Source organism: Chiloscyllium punctatum, chromosome 7 (assembly GCF_047496795.1).
Source record: "Chiloscyllium punctatum isolate Juve2018m chromosome 7, sChiPun1.3, whole genome shotgun sequence".
NCBI classification, from domain to species: Eukaryota; Metazoa; Chordata; class Chondrichthyes; order Orectolobiformes; family Hemiscylliidae; genus Chiloscyllium; species Chiloscyllium punctatum.
Genome location: NC_092745.1, coordinates 97,740,434 through 97,762,466, shown reverse-complemented (window position 1 = coordinate 97,762,466; position 22,033 = coordinate 97,740,434). Strand labels below are relative to the sequence as shown.

General features: G+C 37.6%; 1 protein-coding gene across 6 annotated transcripts in view; it reads right to left on the bottom strand.

The window, feature by feature from the left end:
• The window catches only part of rnf220a (ring finger protein 220a), a 516,853-nt gene that overhangs the window by 162,792 nt on the left and 332,028 nt on the right, over window positions 1-22,033 (bottom strand). For all 6 annotated transcript variants that reach the window (XM_072574407.1, XM_072574406.1, XM_072574410.1 and 3 more), the window contains one exon: window positions 3,874-3,919. In XM_072574407.1, coding sequence (XP_072430508.1) covers window positions 3,874-3,919 — 46 coding nt within the window. The remainder of the gene's footprint in view (window positions 1-3,873; window positions 3,920-22,033) is intronic.

Genomic DNA, 22,033 nt, shown 5'->3' with positions numbered 1-22,033 from the left:
TATAGTGAGGGATTTTTTCCCTTTCTTTCACTTGATTCCACCCTTTTATTGTTCCTTATTTTATTTCTACTTTACTTTATTTTTCATGATTGTGACCTCTTTAAGACTTTTTGCTGAGTCTGAGTCTGTCTCTGTAAAAGGCCTGCAATTGCAGGTTTCAGCCACTAGAAACAGTTAGGGTGCAATGACATCATTCCAGCTCGAGCACCAAATTGAAGACAAAATGGGAGAATCAACTTACTAGTGCACACAGGTAAGCTGCTCTTGGTTAGAAAATCACCTATTCATGTTTAAAAGGTTTTTTTTTGTTTTGAACAGCAAAGGTGTATATTTAACCTGACCGTATCCTTTCAATGTCAGTTTTATTACTGCAGGTTTTAATTTTAGCTCCATAAGAAGCCTTTTGACAACTGAATCTTAACTTCTTGGAAGTGTTTAAATTTCACTTTTTTTTAAAGGAAATGGTGGGCTTCTGGATTGATAGGTCTTGAAGTTTAAGAAGAAAGAAGGTAAGTATGCCTCCTGACCATTCAAGTGGGAGATTAGACTCATGTAAACTTATTGTGGTTGGTCATCCAAATGCTTTAAGATACAAGGTTGCTTAACCCTCAGTGAAGCTTCTTTCACAAGCAGTATTGGTGCTTACAACAGTTTTTTTTAAAGATTAGATTACTTACAGTGTGGAAACAGGCCCTTCAGCCCAACAAGCCCACACCGACCCTCTGATGAGCAACCCACCCAGACCCATTCCCCTACATTTAACCCTTCACCTAACACTACGGGCAATTCACCTAACCTGCACATCTTTAGACTGTGGGAGGAAACCGGAGCACCCGGAGGAAACCCACACAGACACAGACAGTTGCCCAAGGCGGGAATTGAACCCGGGTCTCTGGCGCTGTGAGGCAGCAGTGCTAACCACTGTGCCACAGTGCCGAGGTGGTAGCTGATATACGAAGGATCTGCCACTTTCACCCTGTGATATATATGCTGGCTCCTTTAGCATATGGACAAGAAATTGATCATGTAGTACTGAAGAATTCAATGAGCCTTTGTTGCAGTCTCTAGTAACCATATATGTACACAACAATCACAGGCACTTGTGTGTCAGAGCTTGCGCAGAACAATTCAAATGTATTGCAACAGGCTTCCTTCATCATGTCATGCTGCAAGAGTACAGAACTCAGCAAGATGGAAAATACAATTTTTATGGCTTTTTTTGTTAATCAACCTATTAAGAGATGTTATAACACACCTCCAGGGCAGCTGTTAACTTGGACCCAGACTTTCTGGGCCTGAAGTAGAACACCATCATAACAGCCCTTTTAAATATCACCAACTATTTTGGTATGATTTGAATGCTCATCTGAACATCTGAATTACTAGTCCAGTGACAGTACTACGACACCAACATTTCCCTCTTTTCTAAGCAATATATTATTAGATGACAGGCCGTAATACACTGATGACATCATAACCATATCTCTTAAAAGGTACACCATACAGCTGCTACAAGTCGCAACACAAGACACGGAGTGAATATTGGAGTGAATAGTTTTCTCACCACAGATCCACTGAGTATTAATCACATTTTCTGCTTTTGTGCAAATCTTTAGGAACCTGTTAAAGTTCCCGGCTTTTAAATTTGCTTGTTCAATTGATCTTCGTTATTTTCAGTGGACAACTTCTGCAGGGTAAGTTCTTGCCAAGCAACTATGTGTTGCTTCACGTAAATGTACATTGCCTTGGGTGCAAATGTGGCACTACTGATGGGAATTCTGATATATGATGTCCATCCTTTGAGAGGAAAGAAGCACCTGCCAAAGATGTATCAGAACTTTGAAATCAATAAAATGCTAAAGGGTGTTTAGGTTAGTGGAGATCCAGCATAAGGTCAAGGACCAGAGGACATAAAATTAAGGTGATTGACCAAAGATTTAAAGGCACTATTAGCTTGAACAATTTTACACAGTGAGTGATTAGATCTTGAAAGTATTGCCCGCAAGTGTGGAGGAGACAGATTCAATTGTGGCTTTCAAATAGAAATTGAACAATTATCTGGAAGAAAATATTGTAGGACGATGGAAAAAGCTGGAAGTAGGAGTTGCTGAGCTGCTATTGCAGAGAGCTGGTATGGACATGATAAGCCGACTGGTCACCTGTATGCTGTAACCATGTCATAATTCTACAATTTGGATACTGAGTGAGGAGAAGCAATACAAAATAAAGGAAAGCATTCTAAAATAGGTGCAGGATTGAAAGGGTGCGAGTATACGTGGGATAAATCATTGGAAGTTTATTAATGGTTAAGAACACACTCAGGACCATGGGTGTGTAAATAGGGACAAAAGAAACAATGTCACAAGAAATGCTTGTAGAATACAGGTTATCTTCAACAGCAGCATTTTGTATTATGTAGGCACCACATTTTGGAAAGAATGCTAATGCTTTTAGGAGAGTGCCAAAAATATTTATGAGCATAATTTCAAAGATGAGGGACTTCAGTTAGGAGAGAAAGTGAGGACTGCAGATGCTGGAGATCAGAGTTGAAAAGTGTGGCACTGGAAAAACACAGCAGGTCAGGCAGCATCTGAGGACATTCCTGATGAAGGGCTTATGCCCGAAACATCGACTCTCCTGCTCCTCGGATGCTGCCTGACCTGCTGTGTTTTTCCAGCACCACACTTTTCAACTTCAGGTATGAGGATAGATTGGGAAGCTGGAGCTGTTCTACTTTCAGAACAAGATTTTGGGGAGACTTGATAAAGATGTTCAACTCCTAGTGGGACAGCATAGTTAGATATAAACATTTCACATAGGTGGAAATTTGAATGGGAGAAGAACTAATCGAAAAATCTTTTCATTTAGTAAGTTGTCAGGAACTGGACCATGCTGTCTGGTAGTGTGATAGAGGAAGATTCACCCATGGCTTTCAAAAGGGAATTGGATATTTATCTGAAGAGAAAAAAAAAGGCTGCAGAGAAAGGATGAAGACCGGAACCAGCTTAATTGCTCTTGCAGAACGCTAGCATCAATACAAAAGGCCAAATGGCCACACTGTCTGATTAAATTTTGTGCACCCAATGGTTCAAGACCTGCAGAAGCTTTTTATTTCATTGCTATTTTAATAAACTAAGTAAAATATGTTTAAAATAGTTTATTGATACCCTTTATTAATATCTAATTCTATTCCAATTACATCGGCTTAACACAGTCACTGAGTTATAAGGAAGAAAGCCTTGATGCAAGAGGAAAGGAGGGAATGCTTGAAGAAAAGAAAATGGTCTTGTAAATTTTCCCTTTAAAAGTCCTTGACATTAATATTCTCACAGCATCAACAAATTCAGGAGAAAGATCTCTGCAATAAAGGCTACAATAGCTGCCGAAAGTTAGTCATCTGATGGTGCTGCCTTTTAACAGTTTATTCTTACAGGGGATTGACGGGAGCCCACAATATTTTCTGCTCCTTAATCCCACTCTAAGGCAGCAGAAAGTCCTTGAAGAGTGCTTGTTTAACAAGGACTTAATTCTAACTTAACTTAAAATGAGGTGCTCCAGGGACTAGACTGTTCTCATGCCAGTTAAAAGGATCTGTCCCCTAGTATCTCTTTTGAATTCTCTCAATTTTGTTCAGGTTTTGTACCTTATAGCTCTGTCTTCTTTCAGTTACTCATTTGAAATGCTACATCATTTTTTTAGTTCCTTGATCTTATTTCCTTTGTACCATGCTTATTTCTCTCTTGCATGTTTTTTTTCTCTCTCTTTCTTTTTATCTTGCCTATCTTTTCTTCACCTTCTTGTTTATTTCCAATCTATTTTCCTCATCTCCTTCATGACTCCTGTTATTTTTAACATTAACTCAGGCTCACTTACCTTCACAGTCCCTTGGATTGTGCTGTCCTTCAACATGGAATGCTTACTGTTGAAGAAACAGGAAATAATTATTTTACTTTATTGCAGTTCATGTCTTGCCCACAGTTCCAGATAATTTTCTGCTTGAGCACAACTACAACATGCTAATGTTTTTTATTATTTATAACCTTTTTTCTCCAAAATTTTCCTGCACAAACTGTTGCAAAGCATATTATAATTATTTACATGTACTGTGAAATAATCAAATGTGCATTTTGGCAGTTTCTGTATAACATATCACACAATAAATTGCATCTCATCGAAAGCACATCAGCTGTCCAAGTGCACACATGTCAAAGTGACATTATTTCTGCTTAGCACAAGAAAAATAAAAAAAATTGGATTTCAAGATTACCCACGGATCAAGCTGCACAACATTTTTACCCACATACCAAAACTCCAAGTTGTTTTAAATAGATTTAGGAGACAAAGTTGAGAGTTGCATTATAAAGGTCAGTTATCACATTGATTTAGAGGTCTGGGCAATATTACTTTGAGTCATTTGATAGCGCATTAAAAGAGATAGTATCCTTTCTATTGCCACCTCTGGGATCTAACTAAAAGCGATTCAAGGAAAAATATATAATCTGCTTAACATAAATGGTTTGTGCCTGTGATTCCCACAAAGAGAATTCCTAAGCCGGAGGAGATGCAGGGAAGAAGTCAGTTGATTCTCCACATGAGGAGAACAGTTACTCTGAAAACCTCGTGGCAGGCAGTTACCGATCAGTGGCAGATTGCAATTCTTTTCACAATCAAACAAAAAGTTCATGTAATTCCTGAATGTTTGGATGTGCTGCTCTTCAATCAGCTAACAACTCTGCTTCTTACAGTCTCTTGGTTTTGATCCTTACGTGATCACTGATAGGGCCGGTTAACCTTTCTAAATTGTTTGAATAATCAGTCAAAAACTAAATGAATAAGTTGGATGAAGATTTTTTTTACTGCAGAATGAATATGTTACTGCATCAAAAATCCATATACCTGCACTGATAACCTACCAACATGAATTCAAATACTGCTGCAGAGGCAGGTTTTAAATTCAGTTAATTAAATAAATCCAGAATATTAAAAAAACTGGCATTAGTAATAGTGATCATCAAACCTCTGTGTTGATATAAAAATCCATCTAGTTCACTAATTTCCTATCTGGGAAATAAAACTGCCATCCTTACCTAGTCTCACTTCTATGTGATTCCTGATACACAGCTACATAGTGACTATATACATACTTGCCTATGAAATGAACAGCCACCAAATGGACCAAGCTGCTATTCTTGCAATGATTGAACTGGCACCAACTCAAGGATACTCAGAGGTGAGCAATAAGTATTGGCCTTACCAGCAATTGCCACATACAAGAATGAATGAAAAAGTCAGTATTGTCAATCTGAAACCACCATTACATTTCTTTACAATCTTTCACTCACCGTTTTCCCCATCCATCCCCAAGCCCCCATATACACTGCACATTATTCCCACTTTATCCTTAAATGCACATCGCCTGTCATTATTGCTTATCTGCCATTCAAGCCCTATTTTCCTAGCAGATGTATGGTGGGGAAACAGCATCTTCTCAAAGAGATCATGAAGATATCAGAAATGGTTGTTAAATATATTTTTTAAATGTACCCTAATTTCCAGAAAGTTATGAATCAAGTTGCTCCTTTCTAAAACATTTAGTTTGACACAAGTATTCCCAATGTTAAAATATTTCACTTCTGCCTCACCTTCTGGAATGCAAGGCTGAGCTGATGACTATCATGCCTCCAGCATCATCACCAAAGCCATCTGCTGGGAGGTGCATGAGGTCAACTGAATTTCCTTCCTTGTCTCTGTTGGAGACCTTGACCTATGCTCAGTGATTGCACCAAATAGCATGGCCAAGTTTGAAGGATTGTCCTGTCAGGAATTAAAAGTGTAAAACAGTTTCCTCTCAATCCATGGTGCAGCCTGTTAGATAGACCTGTGGCCACACTCTGCAATCATCCTTTATCATTATAGTTAATCTACTGCCAATAGAGACATTGGACAAATAACAGAAGTGATCACTGCTTTGCTCAAAGAGATTGTCATTTGGGCTAAAAGCCTGTTCAAAATATGTAATCTGGCAAAAAATAATGAATTCAATTAATAGGTGTAAACAGTTAAAAGAATTCAGCTAATAGGCTGTGAAACAAAAGTTGTTTGGGATTTTCAATTTCCACTCATTTAAGAGTATAATGATACTCATTCATCAGGTAGTCACATATACCATTACAGTAATAATAATCACAGAATTTGTTCTGCTCTAAACTACTGTCCATTTTTGACTACTATATCTATGCATTACAAAGATATAACCTGCAACTTCCATATATTTTCCTTTCTCTCAATATCAACGCACTTGTAAAATACAATTCTTCAATTTTTAAAAAAAAGATATGATGATGAGATGATTATTTTCCTCTCTTTTTCTTGGTTTCAAACCACTACAAATCCAGGCATTTGAGCAGGTAATCATGTGACTAGGTCCCAGACCTCCCAGGGTGCAAGAGAATGACTTCCATTTTCCACTGTATGGCAAGGACTGTCTGTCATTTAGAACTGCTATACCACAGCATAGCTGGGTGTGTGGATGTAAAAAAGGATGTGGATTGTGGTTGATATCACATGGAAACCTATGATTTTGTGTCCCATGGTGCAGTATAATGTTGATTTAGACATGGTGCTAATTTTCCTGCAGAAAATTTATGCTATTCCACTTTTCCATCTCAATATTCCCATGCCACACATATACCCCCAGATAGAAAATGAAGGAGATCTCTGTGATACGCCGCCATAGTATTTGCAAGGGAACACTCAGCAGGTCATTTCTATTTCAATCTATCTCTCTTTCTCTTTGGTAAGAGTGCGTGGTCTCTCTTCAGTACCCCTTTGTGGAATAAATGAGATTAAGAATTTATAGTTTTTGGAATTATTGATGCAATCCTATGGTTTGTTATGCATATGTGCATGGTGGTACTCAATCACTGTGACTCTTACAAGGTGACCACAAAATAATGTAAGGCTACAGTTGTAATACAAGCAGGTGAAAATCAACTTTACAACTTTATAGATATTCCACTAGTTTTTTTATCTCTGTGGAAAAGTATCGATGTGATTTTGCAGGACGCGATACAGGGAGGAAAGCAGTATCAGGACTTACTGAATCATATCTTCTCAAATAAGAACTCTGTCCTTTTTACCAGCCTTTGGAGCAGGTTTCATATTTGCACCCCACTAAAAAAGGTCATACTATATAGAACCACGTAATCAACATTACACCAAAGAAATGCAAACAAACTACTATCAGAGTAATAATGACAAATGGACAGATGTGTGTGATAGATTGTGACAAAACATATTTGGTGCCGTTCTGGGAACATTCTTTTTTATTAGTTTTCTATAAAACAGATTACTAACCTTTAGAACATATTAATCTGTATTCTAGCCAGGAAGAATTTTCTTATTAATTACCCTGAAGTAAAACTCTTCAATTATACATTTAAATTATTGAAGTTTCAATCTAGTCCCTTATGAAATTTCCCCTTTTAGACAAGTTCAATTTGAAACAATTATACAGCTTTAGAAAATGAGTTGGAAATAAATTTTTTATTAAAGTAATTATGCAGTGGCAGATGTACATTATTCTTTTACAAACGAAAACAGCACCGAGAAATAATGATTTCCTTTTGTCACATCAAATTTGTAACTGTTTTCTTCCCCTTCCCTCATCACACACTTAACTGTTGAATGATGTAAATGCTATAAAGTACATCTATCTACTTGAGAATGTATTGTACAAAAATTACATACTTAGAGCACCAATGCCGTCAGCCTCAGGGGGGAACCAGCTTACTATAAAGGCCAGATCTTAACTGCATCCGCCTTGCAACTTTGGGAATGACTGATTATAAGACAGCAAGTATTAAAAAACATTACTAAGCGCTGGTCGCCAATAAGGGAAGACAGATCAAATCATATCTGTGCTGCAGACACTAATATCCTAGGCTGCAAACAGGGACATCAATAAATTTTTATGAGACTTTGAAAAGATCAACACAGTAGATGTGACAAAAAACAATGCTCCTGTCATGTTCAGTTTGTCCGCAGCGCTCAGCCGCAGATGCCTACGAGTATGTCAGCAGAGCGAAATTTAATTTTACAAGATTAAATCCACCTTCATTTGGCAGATGGCCGGATGCCTTGAAATAAGCATTGAAGGTGCTTCTTGAAGACATGGGTGCTAAGCTCCTCCAGGATATTTTGTTTTAAAGCAGCATGCAAACCAGGGAAACAGAAAAAAGCTTCTGATATAAGGCAAGACTAATGTAATAAATGCATTATGGAAATGGAAAGTATTATTGAGACAGAGAGATAGAAAGAAAGAAGGAGAGGGTTGCACAGATGTAAAGTGGATTTGAAATTCCTTGCCTTCCCACTGTCCAGTCATGCATCTCGCTTTTCATCATGTACATAATGCGGCCCAAATGAGTTTTTTTTGGCCTTCCTTATAATCCAGTTTACTGGATTTAAAAGAAATAAAATCTCAAATTCACATATTTCTCAGGCAGCATAGGAGCTACAACCTGCCAGTGACAATTTGAAGAAGTCAAAAAGAGACTAACAGGTTCTCAAAAAAAAGAGAAAGGAAGGGAAAAGTAAAAAGTGGAAAAACCAAAAAGGGCAGATTATCTCTTTTTTTCTATAGAGTTGTTGTGAAACCTCGTGGACTGTTTGGTTGAATAAGAGAATAAAAAGAGAGTACTATGCTGTCTGGGAGGTGATGTCAATTTTTCCGATAATTCATTCACAGAAAACAAAGGGACAGATTATGTTAGTTGTCAAAATGCAACTTATCACAAATATCTCTAGAAGCCTGTTATGCATTTTGTCAAATAGGGTCATTAATACTTTGTGTAAAATAGATCAAATGAAATCAATTAAAAATGATAACTGACTTCTTCCAGCTTTGGGGTGATAATCAATGCTCACAAATTAGCATTCAACAAAGTTAATTGTTCCTTTGAAAAAGGAAGAAAAATCTGGTTTTGAGTTTTACATATTTGTTTTCTTGGGGAAATTATTGACTTGCTTTTAGTACTGTCTTGTGAAGAAGAAATAATTAATTGAAAACCACAAATGTTCAAAGCGTAACCAATTGAATAATTGGATTTTAGACTGAAGGTTTTGCATTCAGGCATTATCCAATGTGATTCTACTTATAACACAGGAGAGGGGTGAAGAGCAGCACTTTCAATGTCTTTCTTTAAATTATTTTCTTTATTGTCCTTTTCTCAAAGGGTGAAGTGAGGCCACAGCCCAGAAACACTTGAAATCGAGCAGTGTTCAAGTCCCTGGTGTATTCAACAAGCTTCAAGCTCACTTTTGTTGTATAACAATACTGCAGTGTCCCATTTCTGATGATCAATATAATTAACTTTCCAGTCAATTTTACACATTCAGAGTAAGCTGCCAGGGGATCTCTGTGACTAAAAGATCATATAAAACTAGAAGGTATACATATTTCACAATATTCACTCAGTGATATCACAGGACCACTACCTTCTAGTTGACCATCAGAACCCCAGAAGGACACCAGTTGGCCCATTGTCTCTGTGTTGGCATTGTCCAGAGTAGTCAAACCCATTTCTCTGCCTTGATCTCTACTCATCCACCATCTGTCTTTCTAATCCTCCAAAATGTATATATCTTCCTGAAGATATGTTTACTGCCTTCTCATTATGTTTTCTGATGCTTTAATGTCAACAGCCAATGTTGTATGTACATATATTTTCTCTTGCCTATGCAAGAACAAATTCCTTGTTTTCTGGCTATCAGGCACTTTATATCTGTATTGTTATATGTTGTTCTTATTTTGCGTGCCTGAAATTTTCAAAAAAAGCTGTCACAATCATTATTGAAAGCCTCCAAAAAAGAACGCTGTGCACCTACTGTATTCCCAATTATCTCAAAACAATTATCTCCGATTGGAAAACAACTAATCCATTTTTACCCATATTATCCTTGTCTCCTTCCTTCAAACAAAGTTTTCCAACAGCACCCTCCTGACCCTTGGCACCAATTATCTATTTGAGGAAAATTGAAAAATTGTGGCTGGTGCTTTTACTGTTGTCTTTCTGACTTCTAGCAACAGTTTAGTAAGCAAGCAATCATAGCCCATTGATTTAAACATCTTGATCTTTCCATACTTTCAGAAGCAGATTATCTCCTTCATTTATCTGAAACAAATATGTTAGGCTCATTATATAGTAATTGTTCTCGCATCAATTGTCCACATCGATTATTTGGCTCAGCTCACTTTCCAGGACATCATCAAGCCATATTTTTCCACATCCTCATCTAATGAGTAATCCCGCATATATTGGTAAAACAAAGTTCCCCACTTTGACTAAGTTATCGTTATACTCTAATTGTTTCGCTTCTAACTCTAATTTTGAATCCAATTATCTTTTGAACTCACAGATTTACGGCTTTTTTTTTGTAACTTTAATCTTTTTACCTTCATTTTCGTACTTAGATTTACGTGTAACGATCTTTCTGCACCAGTCTTTATGCCCCTCACTATCTCAGTGTATTTATTTTATTTTTTCATATTCTTTGTATTTTCTCTTTGTATATTTTAATTTATATTTCTGTTCCTATTTCAATAGCTTTCTCCAAACTTTAAATTCCAACCCCATCTCCATCCAGCCACTGGTCTACTAACCACTTCAACAAGGACATGAGTGATGTCTTCTCTTGTTCTAGAAATCTTTGCTGTGTTTAGGAATATGAACATTTTCTACCTCCGTCTGCACATTTACCTTAGTCCACTTAATGGATCCAGTGTGTGGCACTGACACAATCTGGAAGAGGTTTTTCCAACCCAGTGCCTAGATCTATAAACTCCATCTGCAAAACCTCAAATGTACCACAGTCTGTGTTAGTAGTTCTAACATTGATCATGGCATTTGACTGATTTCCCACCCTTCCTGTGTTTTTTGCTCTATCCATGCAATTCGTACCAGAGAGTCAAAAACCATTCAGAACTTCTGATCGCACCTGCAATTCAAGTTATCCATATCAAAGTGGCCTGCAAAGTGCTCACTAATGTAACAGAAGTCCTGTGGCATGCACTTGTAAAGATTATAAACACTTTACAAAACCAACTAAGTTCTTGAAAGTGTTAGTCTTAGGAGATGGTTTGGGGTTCAAAATTTTAACTGGGTATCATTCAAAATATATATTAAGGAACTAACTTATAAAAAGCCACAGGAAATGAGTTATATCAAAGAATTCTTGCAAAAATAATTTCAGAACAATGCAACTGAAATGTTGTTCTGTGAGCACAACCATATAAAAGCTTTACATGTTTGAATTAATTCTTCGATTCACTATTTGAACTGAGACATGAATCTACTTGAGATACTTAAAGGCCAGAGTAACCTCGCTTCTCTGTTGCTGTGCTTTCCTCCTCAATTTTTTTTTATTATTCACAACTATAATGTTGCTCTTTCATCATCAGTCATTAATAATAGGTGTAATAAAAGACGTCTTGGTATGTCCAAAAATGGTTCAGAGAGAAGAAATTTTATACATTTTTTTTGCAGTAAGGACTCATAATCAATGTGTTTGATACTTTGTGTCATGATATATAAGGTAGTGTAAGAGGGATTGGCTGTTTGATAGAGTTCTTGTTGGTGAGGGGCCCATAAACAAAGCTGAACGTAAACAAAGGTTATAATATATCAGTGTTACAGAGATGGGAATGCTCAGAGCTAAATGTTCAATAATGAAACACTCATCTAAAACCTATCAGAAGTGTTAGCTTACATCAAATTTACCAGCTAAGTGCTGCAATAATACTTTTCCTCTGATGCTCACACACACAACTGCTATTAGCTTTGTACATTTCATCCTCTTCATCACAAGATAAGAAAATCATATGGAAGCTTATTTGCCATTATTTGCTGCTGCACAGGACACAAATGCTTTAATCTAATAATGCTGTCTTGTACAAAAGGATTTTTAATATATGTTTGTGTATTATGCTCTGATCGAGTTTGTATAATACAGTTTTGTTAATCCTTTATCGGAAGATAAGAGTAAGTACAGGCTGTGCGATTTATCCACATGGCTAGCTTTGAGCCCAAAGCTAGGACTTACTCAGACCACCTTCACCTGTGCTGCTTAAAATGTTGGGCTCCTACCTATTACTCAGGGAAATATGTCTATATCTTTGCATGCTTGAACAAAAATTCATTAGAATTTCTGTCTTTTGTGCTGGTCATGTTATGCTTCCTAATGAACCACCGTATCCTTTGAATTACTTGGATTGATATTATTTCATCTCATTTAAAGTGATTATTATTACACTGTACTATAGCTTAAGCAGACCAAGTTGGAAATTTTAATTTGGACTTCCATCAATTGTCACTCAAATGGGAGAGCTGATGCAATGTTGGATTTCAATCGTCTCTCATCTCTGGATTGTAAAATCACCATAATCTCAGTGGACCATAGGGCTATTCTCTCATTATTAAGAAAGAGAGAGACAACTGGCGGTGAGTTTAACCTGAGGGCCACCTTGCCCATCACCAGAGGCATAGTTGAGAAGGTGGGACCTTCACAGTAACCTCAACTGGTGTGAGAATTGAACCTGTGCTATTGTCATCATTCTTACCATCCAGCCAACTGAGCTAGTTAAACACCTATCTGGAATACACAACCAATAAATCACAAAGTGGAGAATCATAGGCACAAGCCGAAAAAATGACTGTGCCAGTGTTTTCTTCATTAATGAGATGCATATCTTGACAACTAATTACAGGTCTGTCCAGTAAATATCTACATGTATTTTAGTACCTGAAGGTTGCAAAATTGGGAGCAGTCACACTCATCATTTGATCCTTTTAGATTCTGTTTGGAATCAATGTTGTCTCCGATCCCCACATATATGTGCACGCTTCTGCCACAAATCGCAGCTCGGCCCTTGGCCAACAACTGAAGCAGGTATTAATCCATATTATATGTAAATAAGGTTTAACACTTGCTTCTGGTGCCTTCAAGTGCTCAACACTGTGTGAGTAAATAAAAGCAATAATAAAGAAAACAGAAAAACTGTAAAAACTCAGCAGATCATCTATGGAGAGAGAAGTGAAGTTAATATTTCAGGTCAACTACCTTCCATCAAATGATTTGACAAAAACCACTGATTTATCGGTGCAGACTCGATGGGGCAAAGGGCCTCTACTGTATGATTCCAGGTTTGTGAAACTTCTTTTGTCTCTCCACAGATACTGAGTATTTCCAGGATTTTCTTTGATTTCAGATTTGCAGCACCCACACTATATTTTGCTCAAGATTTTAACCATAATCACAGCATCTTCAGTGTCACCAGCATAGTAATGTCATCAAGGAGAAAGTGAGTACTGCAGATGCTGGAGATCAGAGTCAAGATTAGAGTGGTGCTGGAAAAGCACAGCAGTTCAGGCAGCATCCGAGGAGCAAGAAAATCAATGTTTTGGACAAAAGCCCTTCGTCAGGAATTCCAGCACCACTTTAATCTTGACACTGGTAATGTCATCAGACTAATCATCCAAAGGCCAAGCCTAATGCTCTGTATCTGAGATCCAATCCCACCACAGCAGCTGGTGGAATTTCAATTCAGTCAATAAAAGTGGGATTGAAATTTAGTCTCAGCAACACTGAGCAGGAAACCATAATCAATTGCGGTTATAACTCATCTGAAAGAGAGGAACTCCTTTAGGGATGATAACCTGCCTTCCTTACATGTGGGCCCACACCCACAGAAATGTGGTTGACACTGAACTGCCTTCTGAAATGGCCTAGCAAGCCATTCAGTTCTAGGGCAATTAGGGATGGGCAACAAATGCTGAAAGAAATACTATGTTTCAACTTTCATATTTAAATTTCACACACAATATTCATAATTATATAGGGTAACTAGGAAAGTGGGTTGATGCGACTGTCAGATTAACCATGATCTAATCAAAAGGCAGACCCAGTTCAGAGGGTCAAATAGTCTAACTCCTGCTCCCATCTCATACATCCACATTTAACATATCACGAGGCATTTCCCTAATAAGCAAATACCTAAAATAAATCAGAATTACCCTTGTTGCCTCTTTAAAAAGAAACTCAAGTAATCTGAAATTCAGCTGAAAGAAAACAGGACACATTGTGTAAATTAAAACACATTTGTAGAAGCCTGGGTGATGGCAGATGGAACTGATGAATATCTTCAATCTGGCCTTAAAACCTAAATGACATCTCAGTCAATAATCAATGATTATTTTACAGATCATTCTAGACTTGCATAATTTCTATTAAACCTAAAACACGATAATGTGACTAACTCACAATAGATTGTAGATAGCAGTGTTGATCAAATAAAATTAATTATCAGGCACTGGTACCACATTTCTTAAATATCAACAGTTTTTTTTCTCTGGAAAGTTATAGAACAAAAATCAATCTGGAGTAAAAATTGTCCAGCCACCAAGTTCCATTTTTCTTGCCCTCTCAGTCATTACTTGTTCGTCAATGGAATAATATGGGAGGTAGGAATGTATTAGAAACTCTAACCTTTCTTAGTGCATGCGCATATGCATCAGGGGGCACTATATCTCACGTTGGAAGATAATTGAAGCACAGGATTTTTAAAAAATGATGTCAAATTGCAATTAGATTTCCATAGTTTGTTTAGATTCTTCATAAAAATGTGTAGGGAACATAATTCAACGTGTAATAACTAAATTGAAGCAAACACATGTTTAGGCTGGAATACAAGTCAGAAGCCATAAAGATGATATGATTTACAGCACCAGTCTCAGAAAATAACTATTAATATATTTTATGTTCCTATTTATGTATTCAAATGTTATTTCTGATTACTATAAAAATAGTAACTTGTTCCATAAATCATACCCTATTTCTCAATCTCTTTTGTTATTTTACTGTTTTGCTGTGAAGTTGTATGCAGTCATTTCTTCAATTTAGAAATATTCAAAGAAATACAAATAGAATAATGTAAATGCATAATTTGATGTTTCTCCTTTACTAACTGTGCAGCTAATGTAATTCACTACAAGCATTAAGATAATGTCATCAGAGATATTTCCAACACTGCCAAAAACATTCCTACCAATATCATTTGAGATCGTACATAATCTGCAAAGAATTGGGTTAAAAAATAGTTAACATTAGGAAATATGAAGTAATGTGATTATTAAAACAGAAATAGGAAGTTACACTAAAAATACTTGGAATTTACTTGTATTTGTTATACAACTGGAAATATTCACTCTAAAACAATCCAGAAAATACAAGTGATACCTTTTGCAAATGTAAACAAGACATGTGAAAGGATTATGATTTTTCAATATGCTCAGAGTCCGAACATAACTGTGCAAAATTGTGCATCAGTTTGTTGATTCACATTATTTCATGATTTAATATTCCATGTGCATTTAACTCTTAATTCAAAGAAATCAGCCTTTTTGAAAATCTGTTTTTTTTATTCTACTTTATAGAGATTAGGGCTAATCTGTTAATACTATGAATGAAAAAAAGTCTTTTAAAAAATCTAAACCAGGCAAGGAAAACGTTTTTATTAAACTTAGGAATTCACTTCTTGAAAAATAGCTAACCTGGCTCTGACAATTTCCTAATAAGTTGCCAAAATATGTTAGATAAGGACATTACACAGCCTTGTACCTGACACCCACAGTGCAGTCCTGTTATGCCCTGTCACTTGTTTACAGCTGCCCCAAGTCTTTGCAAGTCAGTTCCTGCACCAGGAAGCTGATCTCTTCTCCCTCTTGGCTTGGCTTTCCTGAGGCTGTCAATGGACAGAGCTATAGATCAATCAGGTCAGCCCATGAGGAGACCTGTCAGAACTTTCTGTCAAAGCACTTAATAGTGTCAGTTCCTGTAACCTCACAGCTGTGAATTTATGCCTCCAAGCTCACCCAGGGATATGTTAAAATAACATGCTTTATTAGTGTTTTTAGATCATAGGGTGTGTCATGCAGCCTTCCCATGTCCCCCTCAATCTTTATGTCAACCCTCATTTGTAGGGTGCCGTAGAATTTATTACACAGCCAATTACAATGTTAATTGGAAAGTAAGAAAAATCAATTAATTCACAAATTTTCCAATTAAAATAGAGATAAATCATAAAGCTGTTATTAGCAAAAGGCCAAATCTGTTAACTTTTAGCAGGGGGAGAAAAAAAGTAGCTGAGCCTTGCCTGGTGCCCTTGAGTGACTTTCCTCACAAAAGCTGCCATCAGCAGAATGGGGCAGAAGACAGATAAAAAAAATATCGACTGGGCAGAAGGAACACTTCGTCGTTATTGATCAGAGGAGAATTTAACTTTCTGTGCATACACACAGTGTCAGCAGGGCCTTGGGGCAAATTGAAATGAGCTAGCTGCAAAGCTGACAAGTGCAGGAACAGAGACACAACAAACTGGACAATCTGTTCTCATCCTACTGCAACTATTACATCACTTAATTTATTAATCTTTTCTATGCTTTATTCTATCGAGGATAATCTGTGATGCTAACAGGGTGGATTGCTTTTGTGTTGCATAGTTTAAATTTTCCAATCTATTGGTTTAGATTTTAATAAAACTAATTGATGTACCTAATGAAGTATCTTTTTTATAGGTCTACTTACCCAATGCTTTCTAAGCGATCACCAAAATCGCAAGGATCATGCAAAAGATCCACAAATCTTCCAGTGTAGCAAAATACATGCGATACCATAAAATACATCCTTTTATTTTGAGTTAAAATAAATTTATGACTGATATGAAAGTTGTGGTCGATGATGTCTTTATAATGCAATGATCAAAGGTACAATATGTAGGCTAAATAGATAGACATTCTGAAATGAAAAAGCCCAACCTAACATTTAGTCCAACAAAGAAAAGGATGACCAAAGCATCATAAACTAAATCTCTGTCCATGTCTATCTAACATTCAGTTGTTCCTCTTCTTCTTGCGTTTCTTCAGTTGGAGAATGTACCTCTAGATGACAGTAACACAGCTGGTTCATTGCAAGTATGGCATTGTATTCCCAGGATTATAGGATATGCATCTAATTAATAACAAAACTGTTCACTTGAAGGCACCGTCATGGTTTCTTGAGCCTTGCCTCTGCCTGATCGCCTGATTTGTGTTTCCATCTATCATTAAGTACAATTATATTTTTCAATTCTCAGTGCAAGATGGGACTTCACTAGCAAAGAAAAAAAATATTTTATTCTGCCTTTCATCCACCGTCCACCTAAAGTATATGTGCCTCTGCTTCAGCTGGAAACACTGATCCTAGAGCATTAGACAGATTATTTTGATACTAATGACATTGTTCTTCCCCAGTACCTTCACGTGACAATATAGAGTTCATGGACCTCAATACTCAGAAATTAAAACACAGAAACCGACTGTTTCACCTAACCAGGCTGCAACCCTTTGTTCCAGTCCTGTACGCATATTCCTTTAGCCTTTTTCTTTTCTGCTCATCTAACCTATCTTTCAAAGTTGAAATGATCTTTAATTTAATTACCAACCTCAGCAGTCTAACAACAGTCTCATATTCCTTTATGTAAAAAGTTTCTCCTGTTTTCATTCTTTAATCTTCTATCTTCTTTCCCTCAGCTCTAGACTCCTTAGCACTGCCAAATGCTTTATCAACTCCGTCCCAACCCTTCACCATTTTCAATACCAATCAGCAAATTGTCCCATAATTTCCACACTTGTGTGTACAATCTATTTTCAAATTTAAAGAAATATTAATTTACAAAAGTGGGGGACCAGTGCATGAAGTTTTCTTCTTAATTAGAAACATTGTTGAAACCATCTCAGGATCTATAGGACTGAATAAGATATACTAGCAAGTGCAACTCACAGCTGAGTTACAGTTTATACACCTATACAGCCATGGCCTCATGAAGCTCCTATAAATTATAGGATGTATCACATATTTAATTGACTAGACATTTTCAAGAGAAAAATATTTTAAAGAAATCTTTTTGAAAAGAGTTCACTCAATTTGGTACACTTGCTTTTGTTGGTCAGTGCATTGAGTATAGGAGTTGGGAGGTCATGTTGTGGCTGTGCAAGACTTTGGTTAGGCCACTTTTGGAATACTGCATTCAATTCTGGGTCTTCCTGGTATAGGAAAGATGTTGTGAAACTTAAAAAGGTTCAAAAAAGATTTAGAAGGTTGTTGCCAAAATTGGAGGATTTGAGGTATAGGAGAGACTAAATAGGCTGGGGCTATTTTCTCTGGAGCATTGGAGGCTGAGGGGTCACCTTATAGAAGTTTATAAAATCATGAGGGATATGGATAGGGTGAATAGTTAAGGTCTCTCACCAAGGGTAGTGGAGTCCAAAACTAGAGGTCATAGGTTTAATGTGAGAGGGGAAAGATTTAGAGTGGTATGTGTATGGAAGGAGCTGCCAGAGGAGATGATGGAGACCAGTACAATTACAACATAAAGAAGACACCTGGTTGGCTATATGAATAGGAAGGATTTAGAGAGATACAGGCCAAATGCTGGCAAATGGGACTAGATTAATTTAGAATTTCTGGTCAGCATGGACAAGTTGGACAAAAGGTCTGTTCCTGTGTTGTACATCTCTATGACTGACTCTATAATTAAAGTTGTGTATGAGTGAAATACCACGAGATTGTAAGAAAAATGTTGAAGTCAGTAGTTGGAGCATCCAAAACTGTTACATGGACTGGGGTTGAAAACAACAGATCTCATAGCACTTCAGATCCTTGTTTTAGCACATGTACTAATGAGAAACGATCAGTTGCCATTCTTGGTTGAAATCGTCTCAGTTTTGTACTGATGGTATTTACTTTGGAAGTTTTAAACAGAACTAGGGTTACAAATTCAAACAAGACCCCTCCCTTAACACATGTGAAACACTTAGGATCTTAAATGTTATTTCTATGGAAGTCTTAATTTGCACACATGCATTGTTACATTGGCTAACCATGGGCGACACAGTGGCACAGTGGTTAGCACTGCTGCCTCACAGCGCCAGAGACCCGGGTTCAATTCCTGCCTCAGGCGACTGACTGTGTATAGTTTGCACATTCTCCCTGTGTCTGCGTGGGTTTCCTCTGGGTGCTCCGGTTTCCTCCCAAAGTCCAAAAACATGTAGGTTAGGTGAATTGGCCATGCTAAATTGCCCGTAATGTTAGGGGCAGGGGTGAATGTAGGGGAATGGGTCTGAGTGGGTTGCGCTTCGGCGGGTCGGTGTGGACTTGTTGGGCTGAAGGGCCTGTTTCCACACTGTGAGTAATCTAATCTAAATGATCTCTCCTAAGTTACAAAAGTGTTCGGCATATTTGCAAAAAGTGCTCCAGCTAGTCATAATAGCAACCCACCTCCTTTTCATCAAAAAGTTGTGTAGGTTTGATTGCTTAATATAATCAACAAGTCAAGTTGTGACATATGTACTTCTCCACTGGAATTATTTGTTCTGCAAGCAGTGTGGCATTTCTTGTCTCTTGTGTTCCAGCTCCTGTTGCATTGTGAAATAGCTGGCAATAGTGATGCACATATTGAAGACAGATAGGCTGTTCAATATTTACTTATCCCAGTACGTTAGTTTTTCTTTTGCAACCTTTCATTTCACTAGGAAAGCCGAGGCACGAGTAGACAAGTTAGGTCCCTGTATTTATCTTTCTATGATCAAAACTGCTCAAATTTGTCTTGACTGCTCCCTCAACAGAAGCTTAAAACTATTCAAAAAATAAGTTACGTTCTTTTCATGGACAGCTTTGCAAACATTTTAGCATCGTGCCCGAATTTTAGGAGGGAAATAGGAGAAGTAAACCATATTATGAGTCACACTAACCAACTTATTCACACATACTTTCTCATTAAACTTCATCACAGGGAAAAATGTGCTACATCTCAAGTAGACTGCTTCTTTTTTTTCCCATTTCACATTCATTCTGGTCTTATTTTGCCAATATGACACACAATCATTAAAGTAAGATTTTATTGAAATTGGTCAAATTTAAAATGTCATCTTCAATGAAACTCTTTAAAAATTTACATTCGCAGCATGCTGCTGAGGTGAGTTTATATGGAATTACAAAGGATGATTTATGAATGAAAATCATATGAATATAATGTTGAAAAATGTGCTTTATGTATAACCACGGGCCAGGGATAAAAATTTGGATTCTGAAATCCCAGATTTGTTTTTTTAAAATTTTGAAGTTCAAACAAATAATGTGATTAGTATTCTTGCCTCTCCCATCATTCATCATGATTGCAAAATGACTAAAGTAACTATTGCCACTAGAAGAGTAAAATTTACAAACTATTGTATTATATTTTTCTTATAAGGCAGAATCCTGTAGAGGTAACGAGCTTGGCTACTAGTTGGAGAGACTGTGAAACCCTTGCAGTACCTCTTATTGGAAAGGCTTCCACCCATACACGTAACAGTCCACTAGGGATTTTTCTCTGGGTTTAAGGAAGATGCAAGCCCTGCTCAGGAATCAGACGCCATCAGCCTTCCTGTATCCAGCAGTGTCACTGAAGAGGTGGTGACTGCTGAAGGTATGACACTCACCCAAGGCCTAGAATCAAGGAAAAACTCAAGCACTGGTGATGGACAGCAGGAAGGGGATCAAAGGCAGGGATCATAGGGGAAGGGTGTCAGCAGCAAGGACAGAGATTAGTTACCAGTGGTCCTTCACTTCCTGATGTCACCCTTGATCAGATAATGAGTGACTTTGAACAAAGGATGCAGGAGCCCTCATGCAGGGTTTACTTATTATGCGACCCAATTGGCATAGCCCCCCAATTGCCTCCACATTAATGCCAGTGGCAGGAGAGGGTTCTTGAATGGGCATTAATTGGCTGTTTATGGGTCTCAAGTGGCAGCGAGGTAGCAAGGCTATCCAGAGGCCATCCCATCCTGGACTTCATTGGGGTGAAGATCGATTTAGCATCCCACTACCAAAAATGCCACAGAGGAGAGCACAGCATTCTACCTGTGAGGCCAGAAAATGGACTCGTTACCAAAACTATGTTATCACAAAATGAATGCTTTCTGAAGAAGGATCACTGGACCCGAAACATTAACTGTCATTTCTCTTCACAGATATTGCCAGACCTGCTGAGCTATTCCAGCAACTTCTGTTTTTGTTTCTGTGTTACAGCATCTGCAGTTCTTTTGGTTTTTATTAAATACATTTGCTACCTGAGATATATATCCATTGTGTGTCAAGTGATGTGAATAAACAAAATTGTATTTCGTCTCTGACAGCATTCTAGCAATAAGACTGAGAACTGGTGTTCCACAGCCAGCATCAACCTAATTATGGTGTTCTCAAACAGACACAACAATTGTATCTAAATGGCAATCTCACTTCCCTGCACTCTGCCTGGCCACACAGCCGTTCCGAGTTTCTACATGTGCTGATCGGCATGCCAACCTACTGACTTCCAGTTTCAGAAGTCACTGCCACACACAGACATTGGAGATCTGTGTACTGAAAAGCAATTAGTTAAAGTTTGCCAGTAATGTGGAAAATTGCCCAGGCATATCTTGTCCACTTCTGGCAGTAGAAATCAAACCAGGCCAATTTCCATCCCATCAGTCTATTCTCAATCATCTGCAAAACGATGGAAGTTGTCATTGACAGTGCAATCAAGTAACACTTATTCAAGATTAGAGTCAAGATTAGAGTGGTGCTGGAAAAGCACAGCAGGTCAGGCAGCATTCCAGGATCAGGAAAATCAATGTTTCAGGCAAAAGTCCTTTCCATGGAGCAGGAAAATCAATGTTTCAGGCCCAAAACGTTGATTTTCCTGCTCCTCGGATGCTGCCTGACCTGCTGTACTTTTCCAGCACCACTCTAATCCTAACATTTATTCAACACTAACCTGCAGGAATCTACAATTTAGGTTCCTGCAAGACCAGACAGCTCCCGACTTCATTTCAGCTTTGGTCTAAAACCAAAGAACTGAACTCAAGAAGGGCCGTCAAGGTGATTGTTCTTGACATCAAAACAGCACTTGACCAAG